The sequence below is a fragment of the Daphnia carinata genome, chromosome 5 (genome assembly GCF_022539665.2).
Source record: "Daphnia carinata strain CSIRO-1 chromosome 5, CSIRO_AGI_Dcar_HiC_V3, whole genome shotgun sequence".
NCBI lineage: Eukaryota > Metazoa > Arthropoda > Branchiopoda > Diplostraca > Daphniidae > Daphnia > Daphnia carinata.
The window spans coordinates 5,777,711-5,789,347 of NC_081335.1; the positions used below are offsets into that span (position 1 = coordinate 5,777,711).

Here is an 11,637-nt window from a genome sequence, read left to right on the forward strand (position 1 = left end):
GTCGAATTTGTTTCCATTTCGCACAGATATAACCAGGAAATTGAACTGCGGCACGCACTTCACTATACACTGATTATTGTACGTCAACGGAATGTTTATCGTTTGTTTCCGGATGACAATCGACATCCGAAAATTGAATTATTCCCATTTTAGACGATTCGGTACAATCGCACACGGTCGCTTCAAAGGCTTATGTGTTCAGTCCATAAAGGCATAGTAGTAAAACAAATGGAAATGGCGACATTTCTACATATGTTGGAAATATATAAAAAAAAAACACATAAGAAAAATTTAAACATAGCAGTGGCCAAAAATATTCTACATCGACATTGGTTTTTTTTCTTATATATATATATATATTGGAAATAGAATAAAAGACAAAAAGAAAAAGAAAAGAAAATAAAAGTGAAAAATTTTGCCGTCGGCCCTCGATAGGTCAACGATTTCCCGTCGGCTTTTCAGCAGCTGCGCTACGGCAAAAGATAGGAAATAAAAGGGTGTCGCATTATAACTGTGTTTTCGGGCATAAGAAAAAATGATTTTTAATTGAAAGAGGTATCGCTGAAAAGAGGAGAAGACGCTCGTATTTATCAAAAAAAAATTAATTGAAAAAGATTGATTCGTTTAATTATGCGGAGAAGAAAACAAACGTTTAAAATTTTACGGCGGGCAAATTCCGCGCGCGAAAGGTCAAACTCAGCGCGCAAAGTCCAACGCAGGGAAAAAGGGACTTGGCTAGAAACGGAACGGAAAGAATGTGAAACATGAACGGGTGGGTGGAGCTAATGCGCTTGAGAGGAAACAAGGAATTTTCAGAATACGAATGCGAGTGGAAGGAAAGGCTTGTTAGTTGCCCTCCGGCAAAAAGAGAGAGCGAGAATATTTTTCTCTACTTATTTCAAAGAGTTGAAACAGCTTCAGTATTCGAGAGAAAGATAAGTGAAAAGAAGTGTGAACGGGGGCTGATAAAACTCACCGAAAGAAAAATATATTTCCCCACTTGCTGAGAAGTGTTGGGACAGCTTCAGTGTTGAATAACAAGGGAAAGTGGAAAGTAGTGAAAATGGAGGTGGATAAAATCGGAGCGTTGGCCATACCACTAGTGAAGAGAACAAAGAAAGAGTGGAACAATTTTTGTGCGTTTAGAAGAAAAGTTTTGTTTCTACAACATTGACAATTTTTATATTCTGTGTTATTATTGTTAATGTAACTGTACGGAATGAAGGTATAATAAAATGTTCTAATCTACTTTAAGTATTAGGATTGTTAATAATGTGATATTTTAATAAAAATGGAACGTAGAATTTAAAAGCTTATCATTTCGAATGAAAGCATGTTCAAGATTCAGAGAATGAAAACAACACATAAATTTAACTGTAAAGAAGTATATATATACCGAGACTAAACAACTACAACACAAAGTACAAATAAAAAAAGAAAATAGCACGTCACAATATAACATTCTAATCTGATGGGTTCAAATTGTTCGGTCCTTGTGGGCGTCTTCCCGGCCGCTTATAGGTAGGTCACGTGTCCTGTATCCACCAACTGGATAAAAGCCAATTTTGCGGTGGAGGCATGTGATTTTTAGGATCCAGTTCCAGAATTTCTTGTAGTTTTTCGACTGACTTCTGCCAGTTTTTTTCATTAAGGGCTATTTGCAGCTCCAATTTTAGGATCGTCGTACGAACATCGAGTTCGCGTCCATATAGGGCGTGTCGGGTTGGCCAGGTGGGGTCCGGGTAAGCAAAAGTAGATTCCAAACGAAGTGTATCAATTGAACTGGGTCGCAACGAGTGAAGTCACACCTTGTGCGGCACCTGTTTAGGTCGTACCTGGTGCGGTACCGGGTTCCGTTCTACCTGGGCTGGAGCCGGGTTCGATACCTGGGGCGGAGCCGGGTTGGGTTTCACCTGGGGTGGAACCGGTGGAGTGGAAATGCGGCCAGATGGCCCCGCTTCCGGCTCTTCCAAATCTTGTGTTTTAGGTTGTCGTGGACTGTTAGAGCTGTGTCGACGAGAGGTGTAGGGTGACAGCCGATATCCTCCATTGGCGTCTTGAGGCATTTTTCGATTTTGGTTGTAAGACGACTTTTCGAAAAGGTGTGATAAAGGATTGATTCCTCTCCGTGCTCCCATGTTCGTTATATAGAAATATATTGTCGTAGTCACCTATCTTGAAATAACTTCCCGGAATTGAAGATTATTTCCATTTTCTCCTCCTATGCTGACACGTTTAATGTCCTTATTAATTGCTTCTTCTCGATGTCATAAGCAATTCTCTTTCGTTTTTTTAATAAATCCATTCCATTAATGCGAAGCGAGCGAAGATGTAATTGTATAGGGCAACATTAAGAAGGGAACGGATTACGAATTCCACGAAATATAAATGCATATATATCGAACATACATATATATTAGAAATAACAAATGCCATAACTTAAACACAACTATAACAAATTGAATAGTTGAACATCGAATTTTAATAATACATATATATTCATATATACTTGTACGTATACATATATATATATATATGTGTTTCTGTATTCGCACCTCTTGTCTTCGTTTTCTTATCCGATCTTATTACAGTAGTGTAATACTACTCTTCATTTGGTTATATTTGAATTTCAATTTTATTTATCCTTATTTATTTATTTATTTTATTCTATTTTTTTCTTCAAGTCTTCGCGTATTATCAAAGAAAAGAAAACCCTTTTATTATTACCGTAATGTAATAACAAAATTAACAACAAAAATTCATACCAAATTCGGAAAATTAAATGGTAAATATATTGTTCGTCGGACAAGCGAATACAAGAATTGCTATATCATATAAGTTGGACAAGGATAACAAACTACAAACATGAATATATGAAAATATAACCACAAAACACATAAACAAGAGAATAATATGACACATAACACGAAAGCACTACAATAAAGAAATAAATTGTAAAGACGATAAAAATTTCAAGATGTTTTCCTCTTCAGTCCTTTTTGCAGAACCTGCAGCGGTAGGAAGGGTTCCAATCCTCAGGAAACCATCCGTAGAGAGGTGGGCTTCGGTTTTCAGGATCCAGATCCAAAATCCTTTTTAGTTTCACCACTGCCTTCCTCCAGTCTTCTTGACGAATGTGAACCTGGAGCTCTTCGGCCATATCCCTTGTTCTCCTCCTCATCTCCCTGTTGAAGCGCCTCTTTTCTTTACGCCAGGCGTGTTCCTGATCTGAATCCTCAGAATGGTGTCCTGGGCTCCTGTAGCTATCCCAGATCTTGTTGTACTTCTCCATGTCGGCGTCTCGCACCTTTTGTTCATCCTTGGTCAATGTGGGCTGGTGCACCCACTCGTCGATGGCCTTTTCCTATTCCTTTTCAGCTTCCTCGTCGGTACTTTCCAACTCTCCTTCTTCCAGCTTACGTCGTTTGATTGCCGGTTCGTCCTTTTCGATGAGCGATTGCGACGTCGTCGCCACTTCACTGGTCTGAGCTCCATCCCACACATTCAATTCCATGGTGTCTTCAGAGTCCATGTTAGAATCAAAACGAATTGCTGAATATCTGCCACTATGTGTCACGAGCTTATATAGTTCCTTCTGTCCGTAATGAAAGCAGAAATTAAAAGATCCAAATTAAAATCCGTATCGAATAGGCTTCCTGCGATTTCTTTGTGGACGTCCGGTGTTCGCGACTGTTTGAGGTGCATCCTTTTCCAAATTTTCATGAAAAATTTCAGGCTGTATTTCGATTAATGGACACTTTTCTGGCGTGTTTTTCGCATAATTTCCAGAAGCTTGTGGATCCAAATAAATGAAATCCATCTTCGTCGATTTTTCCATTGAATTTGTATTATTTTCCGTCGTTAGAGTTCTAGCCTCTTTTCCGGTGTGTATTTTTAGGTCTTAGCCAAGAAGTATAGCGTTAACATCAGGAGGATTTACAGTTTCTTGGACATCATATAGATCATCAAATTCTTCTATAGGCTTATCCACATTTTCTGATACATCAATTGTTTGAGTTGAAATCGTTTTACGAATTCGATTCTCAAACTCAGAAGGCGACTCAAATGGGGGACAATGCTCGGTCTTCCAAAGCATTGTTTCATACAAAGGTTTTTGTCACCAATTTGATCGGTGGGGGTAGGACCCGGTAGAGGGCTCCCTTATGGGTCGACCGTCTTTTGTTTTTTGTCCCTTTTTTTGTTTCTTTTGGGCACGACTGGTTCGACGGCCTCAGTACAATTTTGAGTATGTTTCCTTTAGTAACAATTTTCAGTTGTCTAAAGAGTGTTCCAACAGCCCTTTCAAGCTGTTAAGAAAGTTGTACTCATCCTGGAATCTTCCTTGCCCTATTGTCAGCCGACATTCACGTCGAAACCCTCCTCAGTTTGTTTAAATAAAGAGTCTAAAACCTTACGCAGTTCTCTAATTCTACAAACCGGGAAGTCAGGGCTAAAGGACTGACTCAAAATTAACGCAATTGCTATTCTCACGTGAGATACGCAACAAATGGTGCCGAAACCCGGGACTCTGGAAATCGAATAGTGTAAATCTCCATTTCCAGCTGTCCAACCTTGTACTTTAGCGACCTCGTGTTGTTCACGTTCTGTAACCACGCTGGTCGACCAACCGTTCGAACTGTATCCGTTGATATGGTCTACATCCTGCGTCTGTTAAGCATTGTGCTACCTTACTTCAATTGCAAGATGAGTGAGACCCAAGGAATCATCGAAGATCCTACCAAAAGGGAACCTACAACGGCCATAAAAATCGCTGAGTCGGGGCCGGTTCATGATGGAGGAAGTATAAGAGTCATCTCAAGACCCACCAAGGAAGAAGCTGAAATGGCCTTACAAATCGCCGAGGCGGGGCCAAATCACCATGGTGGAAATTTGAGTCACGACTCATCAATTCCCAATCTCACTCAATCACGAGGCCTACGGAAGAGGGAGCATACCACGCTGTCGACCAGGATCCACGACTGTATCCGCCAACATCGTCAAGGCATTCGTCTCAGCAAGGGCCAATTGAGCATCTGGCGCATCGAACTCGTCCGCCTGTTCGATAGCACCATGGAACTCCACGAGAAATACGTGGAGACAGTTACCAATCTGCCTGGTAAACGCCGAGCCGAGTGTGAACGCTGGGAAGTGCAGTTCACGACAGACCACCAAAGTGTACTGTCAGAAATCGACCAACACCTAGCATCGCGGTCGATTGCATCATCATCACTTGCATCGTCAGTCACTATCAATTCAACAGTGGCGAAAGCAAGTGTAAAAGAAAATTCGACTGTATCATTAAGGATCCAACAGCTCGAAACTCAAGCTCGCCAGACTCAAGATGTCCTAAACCGACATGGGGAGCTTTTATCAGACATTGTAAATGACATCAAGAAGTCATCTCTGCAAGCCAAACGGCAAAGTGAGTCGTTACACGCGATCGAGCAAATTCTACAATCGATCCACGAGGTCAATGAGAAATCTTTAGCAACCGTAGAAAAGAAGATGGACATTCGACTCAAGTCTGCGATGGGCCAAATGGTGGAAGAAAACGAGTCCAGTTCAAAGAAAGTTGAGGAGAAACTAGAAGCTATTCAGAAAAATAGTGAGTCGCAGTCCAAAGAACTCGAAAGGTTAAAATGCCTTGTACAACAGACGTGTGCAAAAATGTCTAGACAATGGCCCGAGGGTGAAAATGTCTCATCCCAAGTTCGTCTAGACACGTCGATACAAGACATGTTGTCTCAACGCCGCGAAGCTTTAGGATGGCCGCAAGGCATTACCCCATCCTCACCGCCACAGGCAGCCAACCTATTGGAGCAATGCAGAAGAGCCGGGACAACGGGCGAGCAAATGGACAGCATAGGGGCAACTATCGACATGTCTAACGATCCATCGTTTAGCTGCCAGCAACAGCCAAAGGGCGATCCAAAATCTGATTCTAGTCTCATCTGCAAACTTGTCAATTCTTTGACAATGTCATCACTTCCACCTCTCACCATCACCAAGTTCGACGGGAACCCTCTGAACTACCAGATGTTTAAGTCGAAGTTCATGACGCTGTATCACAACCGGTGCAGCGACAATGGAATTCGGCTAGCGCATCTGCAGGAGCTACTTTCGACTCATGTTCTCAACTCGGTAGCTGATTGTGTTCACGACCCAAGTAAATACGAAGTGGTCTGGCATCGACTTGATCAAGAATATGGCCACACCACTATCATGGCCTAAACCCATCTGAATAATCTCCTTCGACTTCCATCTGTGCAGCCAAACGACAGCACCAGCTTGAAAATATTTTCCAACAAGCTTCACGGTGCGGTCTCTGCTCTGTCAACCTCTGGACTCGCGAGCGAATTAGAGTCGCTGGGCAACCTCATGCATGTTATCACCAAACTGCCGAAGACCTTGAGGGAAAGATGGGGAGGAAAGGTGATGAAGATGCATCCCGCTGTACCTTCAATTGTCGATCTGGATGACTGGTTAACCCTCCAGTCGAAGGGTTCTGATTTTGCAAAATTAATGGCGGGGCCGTCAAACCTTCCAACAATTCAACCAGTCGTGCCCAAGAGAAATGGGAAGAGATATCCAACTCCCTATGTCTCTACCATCAACCACGTCACCACCTCGACGCCTGAAACAAATTTGCCGCAAACAAAAGGAGCAGGTTTGCGGGTGAGCCCACCCAATACAACCTCGTTTAGCCAAACAAGAGGCAACTCAACGTGCTTTGTTTGCAGAGGAGCGATACACAAGATCGAGGAGTGTAACGCATTCAAGCAGATGTCTCCAACGCTAAGGGCGGAGACAGTCTTCAAAGCAGGCAGGTGTCTCCGATGCCTTACAGGAAAGCACACCAGCCGAGCTTGCAGAGTCAAATCGATTCGATGTACGGTCGAAGGGTGCAAGTATCCAGGACACTCGACGTTGCTTCATGGTTCCGAGTTTTCCACAAGAAACAATGCAAGCACCTCTAGTGACTACAAAACCACACCAGAATCGAAACCACCGCGTCGAGTGACTTTCGACGACAAAGTCGATGAAGCCTTCCTTGGCGCAGTATCACGCACTAGACTGGACACACCACGTCGAGTGCTTTTCAAAATCGTTCCTGTCCGTCTACAACACGGAGAAAGGGTCTTCGATACCTTCGGATTCTTAGACAGCGGAAGCGACTCCACCTTAATCCGAAGTGACGTGGCCAGAACTCAACTAGGTTTGGCAGGGCCAACAACGAAGATCAACGTGACATCTTACGACGGAGGAGTTACTCCAGTCAATGCTCACATCGTGGACTTCGTCATCAGTTCGCGAGACGGATCGACTTCGTTCCAGGCAAGAAGGGCGTATGCAGTAGAAAATCTACAAGTCGCTCAAAACCCGACCTTTTCGGACGCACAAGCAAAGGCATTCCCTCACCTGCAAGGCCTAAAGCTCCCAGAAGTCCAATCCGACCAAGTTACGATTCTAATTGGCCTCGATGTAGCAAACGCTCACGTCCATAGCGAATCACGCACATCGATGGATGGGTCGACCGGACCGGTAGCTTTCAACACGCCATTTGGATGGTGCCTGGGAGGCAAAGTGGGCCCGCAAAGCGAACAGGAGCAACCAAGCCATTACGTAGCCCACATCACATCGAGAGAAGAAGAAAGGAACCTTTCCGAAATCGTCGAGCGGTTTTGGAGGCTGGAGTCGAAAGACTCTGTACAGCCTCCTACACTCAGGTCAGCAGAAGACCGACGGGGAGAGGAGTTTTGAAGCGGACCTCCAGATACATCAGAAATCACCATCAAATTGGTCTAATGTGGAAGGTCAACAATCCGGAATTGCCGGATAACCGAAGTATGGCGCTTAGCCGCCTTTTTCAAATTGAACGTCGCTTCAAAAGAGACCCCAGCTACGCCAAACGTTACGACGATGTCATTCAAGAGTACATCAACCTTGGCCATGCTCGACTCTTATCTACTGAAGAAGCAAAAGGGAGAACACCAAAGACAAATTACATGCCTCATCATGGTGTTCAGAGCTCAACGAGCTCGACGACAAAAACAAGAGTGGTCTTCGACGGTTCGGCGGAGTGTGAAGGCACTTCCTTGAATAAAAATCTTCTTCGTGGTCCAAACTATCTCCTGAACTTGCTGGGAATAATCTTGCGCTTCCGCAAGCACAAAATTCCCATCAGCAGTGACATCGAAAAGATGTATCATCAGGTTTTGGTTCCAGAAGAGGATCAAGATGCCTTTCGATTTTTGTACCGGTCACCAAACAGCACGTCGCCACCGCTCACCTACAGGATGACAGTCCACGTCTTTGGAGCCGTCTCTTCACCGTCAACTTGTTTGTTTGCGTTAAACAAAACAGCGGAAGACCACAAAACGAAATTTCCAGATGCAGCAGCCAGCGTAAAAACAAGCTTTTACGTCGACAACTATCTGGATTCGTTCGAGTCAGAAGATGAGGCAATCAAACGGGCCCGCCAGCAAAAGGAACTGTTGCAGCTGGGGGGTTTTAATCTCACCAAGTGGTCATCGTCGTCAAGAAAAGTCCTGGCAGCGCTCAAACCCTTAGGCCTGGCTAATCCGAAATTGGATTTAGACCTGGACAAATTGCCTATGGATCGAGCCCTAGGGATTCTTTGGGACAGTGAAATTGACGCGTTCACTTTCAAGGTGGGAGAAAGGGTCCAGTTACACGCCACACCTACGAAAAGGAATCTCGTAAGTGTAGTGGCCACAGTATACGATCCGCTTGGATTCGTTGCTCCAGTAGTATTCGCCATGAAGATTTTGACTCAAGAGGTATGGCGAGCCAAGCTAGATTGGGATGAAGAGCTGCCCGAACCTTTGAAATGCCAATTTCAACAATGGTGTCAAAACTTGTCTAACCTAGCACGCATCACAGTTCCTCGATGCTTAGTAAAGGAAGAGCGCCCAACAACCCAGCAAGTGCACATCTTTGCCGACGCCAGTCAACTAGGGTTCGGAGCAGTCGCATATGTGCGAACAACTTACGCTAGGGAAAGGGTTGGCGTATCTTTCATCATGGCCAAAACGCACGTCGCGCCGTTAAAGCAGCTTTCAATCCCTCGGCTTGAACTTCAAGGAGCCGTCGAAGCCTTGCAGCTGGCCATAATAATTTGCCGTGAAATGAACCTGGAGCTGAGTCAAATCACGTTTCACGTCGACTCTCAGACAGTTCTTAGATGGATCCATTCTTCCAACGTCAAATACGAGGTGTTTGTGGGAAATAGAATTGGAAAGATTCTAATGAACACCGACTGTCGACAATGGCGCCATGTTCCAGGAGTCATGAATCCAGCAGACGTTTGGCGCAGAGGATTGGATCCCGACAACCTCAAGGAATTGCAGCAGTTTCACGAAGGGCCAGCCTTTCTGTTGTTGGAACCTTCATCATGGCCAAAATGGGATCAGATCGAGCACAACGACCATCAAGATCCCGAAGCCATGCACATCTACACAATAAAAACGGAGCCCATTGACAATGTGATCGACCAGTGCGTAGAATATTATTCAAACAAAGTGCGTCTGGAACGAGTGCTTGCGTGGTGTTTACGTTTCATTTTAAACTGTTGTGCCAGAGTGAAGAATTTAAAGTTGACTTCAGGAGAACTGACGCCAACCGAAACTGAAGCAGCTTTGGCAACGTGCATTCAACGTGCACAAGAAGTGGCATACCCCGAAGATGTGTTGTTCTTAGAAAGGGGAAAAGAACTGCCAAACCGGTCGAAACTCAAACAGTTTCGACCATTCATCGATGAACAACACCTGATGCGAGTGGGCGGTCGAATTGGCCAACAACCTGTAGACTATGCAACAAGACATCCAGTGATTTTACCTCCAGAGAAACGTATCACAAGTCTAATAGTCTGGGACGCTCACGTGCGAAATTACCACATGAAGGCCGAGCGCTTATTGTGCGAACTTCGATCAATGTATTGGATACCTTCTGGACGAAGAGTAATCAAGTCCATACTCAACAAGTGTATTCCTTGCAAGCGGAGAAATGCGCAACCAGTCGCACCACTCATGGCTCAGCTACCAGTCCATCGCATAACGCCTTTCTTGCCTCCATTCGCCCATACAGGAGTCGACTATTTTGGTCCACTTACTGTCAAAGTAGGAGGGAGAGGGCGACGGCACGAAAAAAGATGGATTTGCCTTTTTACGTGTCTCACAACCCGAGCAGTACATCTAGAAGTGACTGCTAGCCTCAGTGCAGAGGCATTTTTAATGGCCTTCTCTCGATTCTCCAGCATACGGGGAAAGCCAGTCGTTGTGTATAGCGACAACGGCACAAATTTTGCTGGAGAAAGGGAGTTGAACGAGGCAGTCGAAGAACTGAACAACAGCAAAGACTACCTGGAAGCACAATTAACTTGTCGACACATTGAGTGGCGTTTCTCTCCGCCAAGTGGACCTCACTTCGGGGGAGTGTGGGAAAGGCTCGTGCAATCGTGCAAAAGAGCTATGAAAGTGACTCTCAGAAATAGTGTCGTCAGTGATCAAGTCTTAAATACTGTTGTGGCTGAAATCGGGGCATTGCTTAATGCTCGACCGCTGACTCATCTCAGCGTAAACCTCGAAGATCCCGACCCTCTCACTCCGAACCATTTCCTACATGCCAGACCAATGCCGTACATCCCACTGGCATACGTCGATCTTGACAACGTAGACATTTTAAGAAACCAGTTTCTACATAGTCAACTTATTGTCAACCACTACTGGAAAAGATGGATTACCGAATGTTTACCTCACCTCACCGAAAGGAAAAAATGGGCCACGAGTCACAAGAACATCGAAGTGAACGATATTGTACTTGTTGTCGATCCATTAAACCCTCGGGGGCAGTGGCCATTGGAAAAGGTAGTCGAAATTTTACCTAGCACGTCCGACAATGTAGTACGTGTAGCTAAAGTAAAAATTTCCGGCGCAAAAAATACCTTAACTCGTCCTGTAACTAGATTATGCGTGTTGTTAACGCAAAACGAAATCACATCTGAAACGGGCCAACCACTGCCAAACTCACTTAAAAGTGAAGAAAGGGAAGAAAAATCCATCCAATTACCGTAATTAACAAAACACGTGACGTCATCAAGGACCGCCCCTAGTAGACACTTTTGAAATTACCAAAGGGTAATTTAAGTTACTCTCGAGCGTCGTCTGCCACATTGTGAAATTTTCAGTCAGTGGTGTCAGTCGACCTCCCAAGCGTCCCAACCTTTCTCGTGTCGAACAAATTGTGTCGAACTCAGTGCCAGTAATTCTTCTCCAGTGACAATCGAACAGTGAAAATGAAAATCGTGAATTTGGAAGAACTAGACGAACGTGAAAAGGAATTATCTCTCAAACTCAAAAGTGTGTTGCAGAGTTTCGACCGCAAAGAAGAGGAGGCCTGGACTTCATTAACTTATCGTCCCTTAGACGCCAGTGCCATCCAAGAAACTCTTTGTGCACTAATCTGCCGTCGAAATTCGCTGACAAGGCAGATCTGCAAGGAAATTATGGCGGTCATTGCACCACGCTGTATCCCGGGGCAAATTTCTCCACCGTCGACTCCCACTTCTTCAGCACCAACGGTTACCGCCCCACGGTTCATCCCCTTGGTGCCGTGTTT

General features: G+C 44.5%; 1 protein-coding gene across 1 annotated transcript; it reads left to right on the plus strand.

The window, feature by feature from the left end:
• The first annotated feature begins 7,805 nt into the window (after positions 1-7,805).
• LOC130696903 (uncharacterized) lies at positions 7,806-11,093 on the plus strand. Its single transcript, XM_057520037.1, has one exon. It carries the CDS (start codon positions 7,806-7,808, stop codon positions 11,091-11,093), a length of 3,288 nt encoding a protein of 1,095 aa, XP_057376020.1.
• The last annotated feature ends 544 nt before the right edge of the window (positions 11,094-11,637 follow it).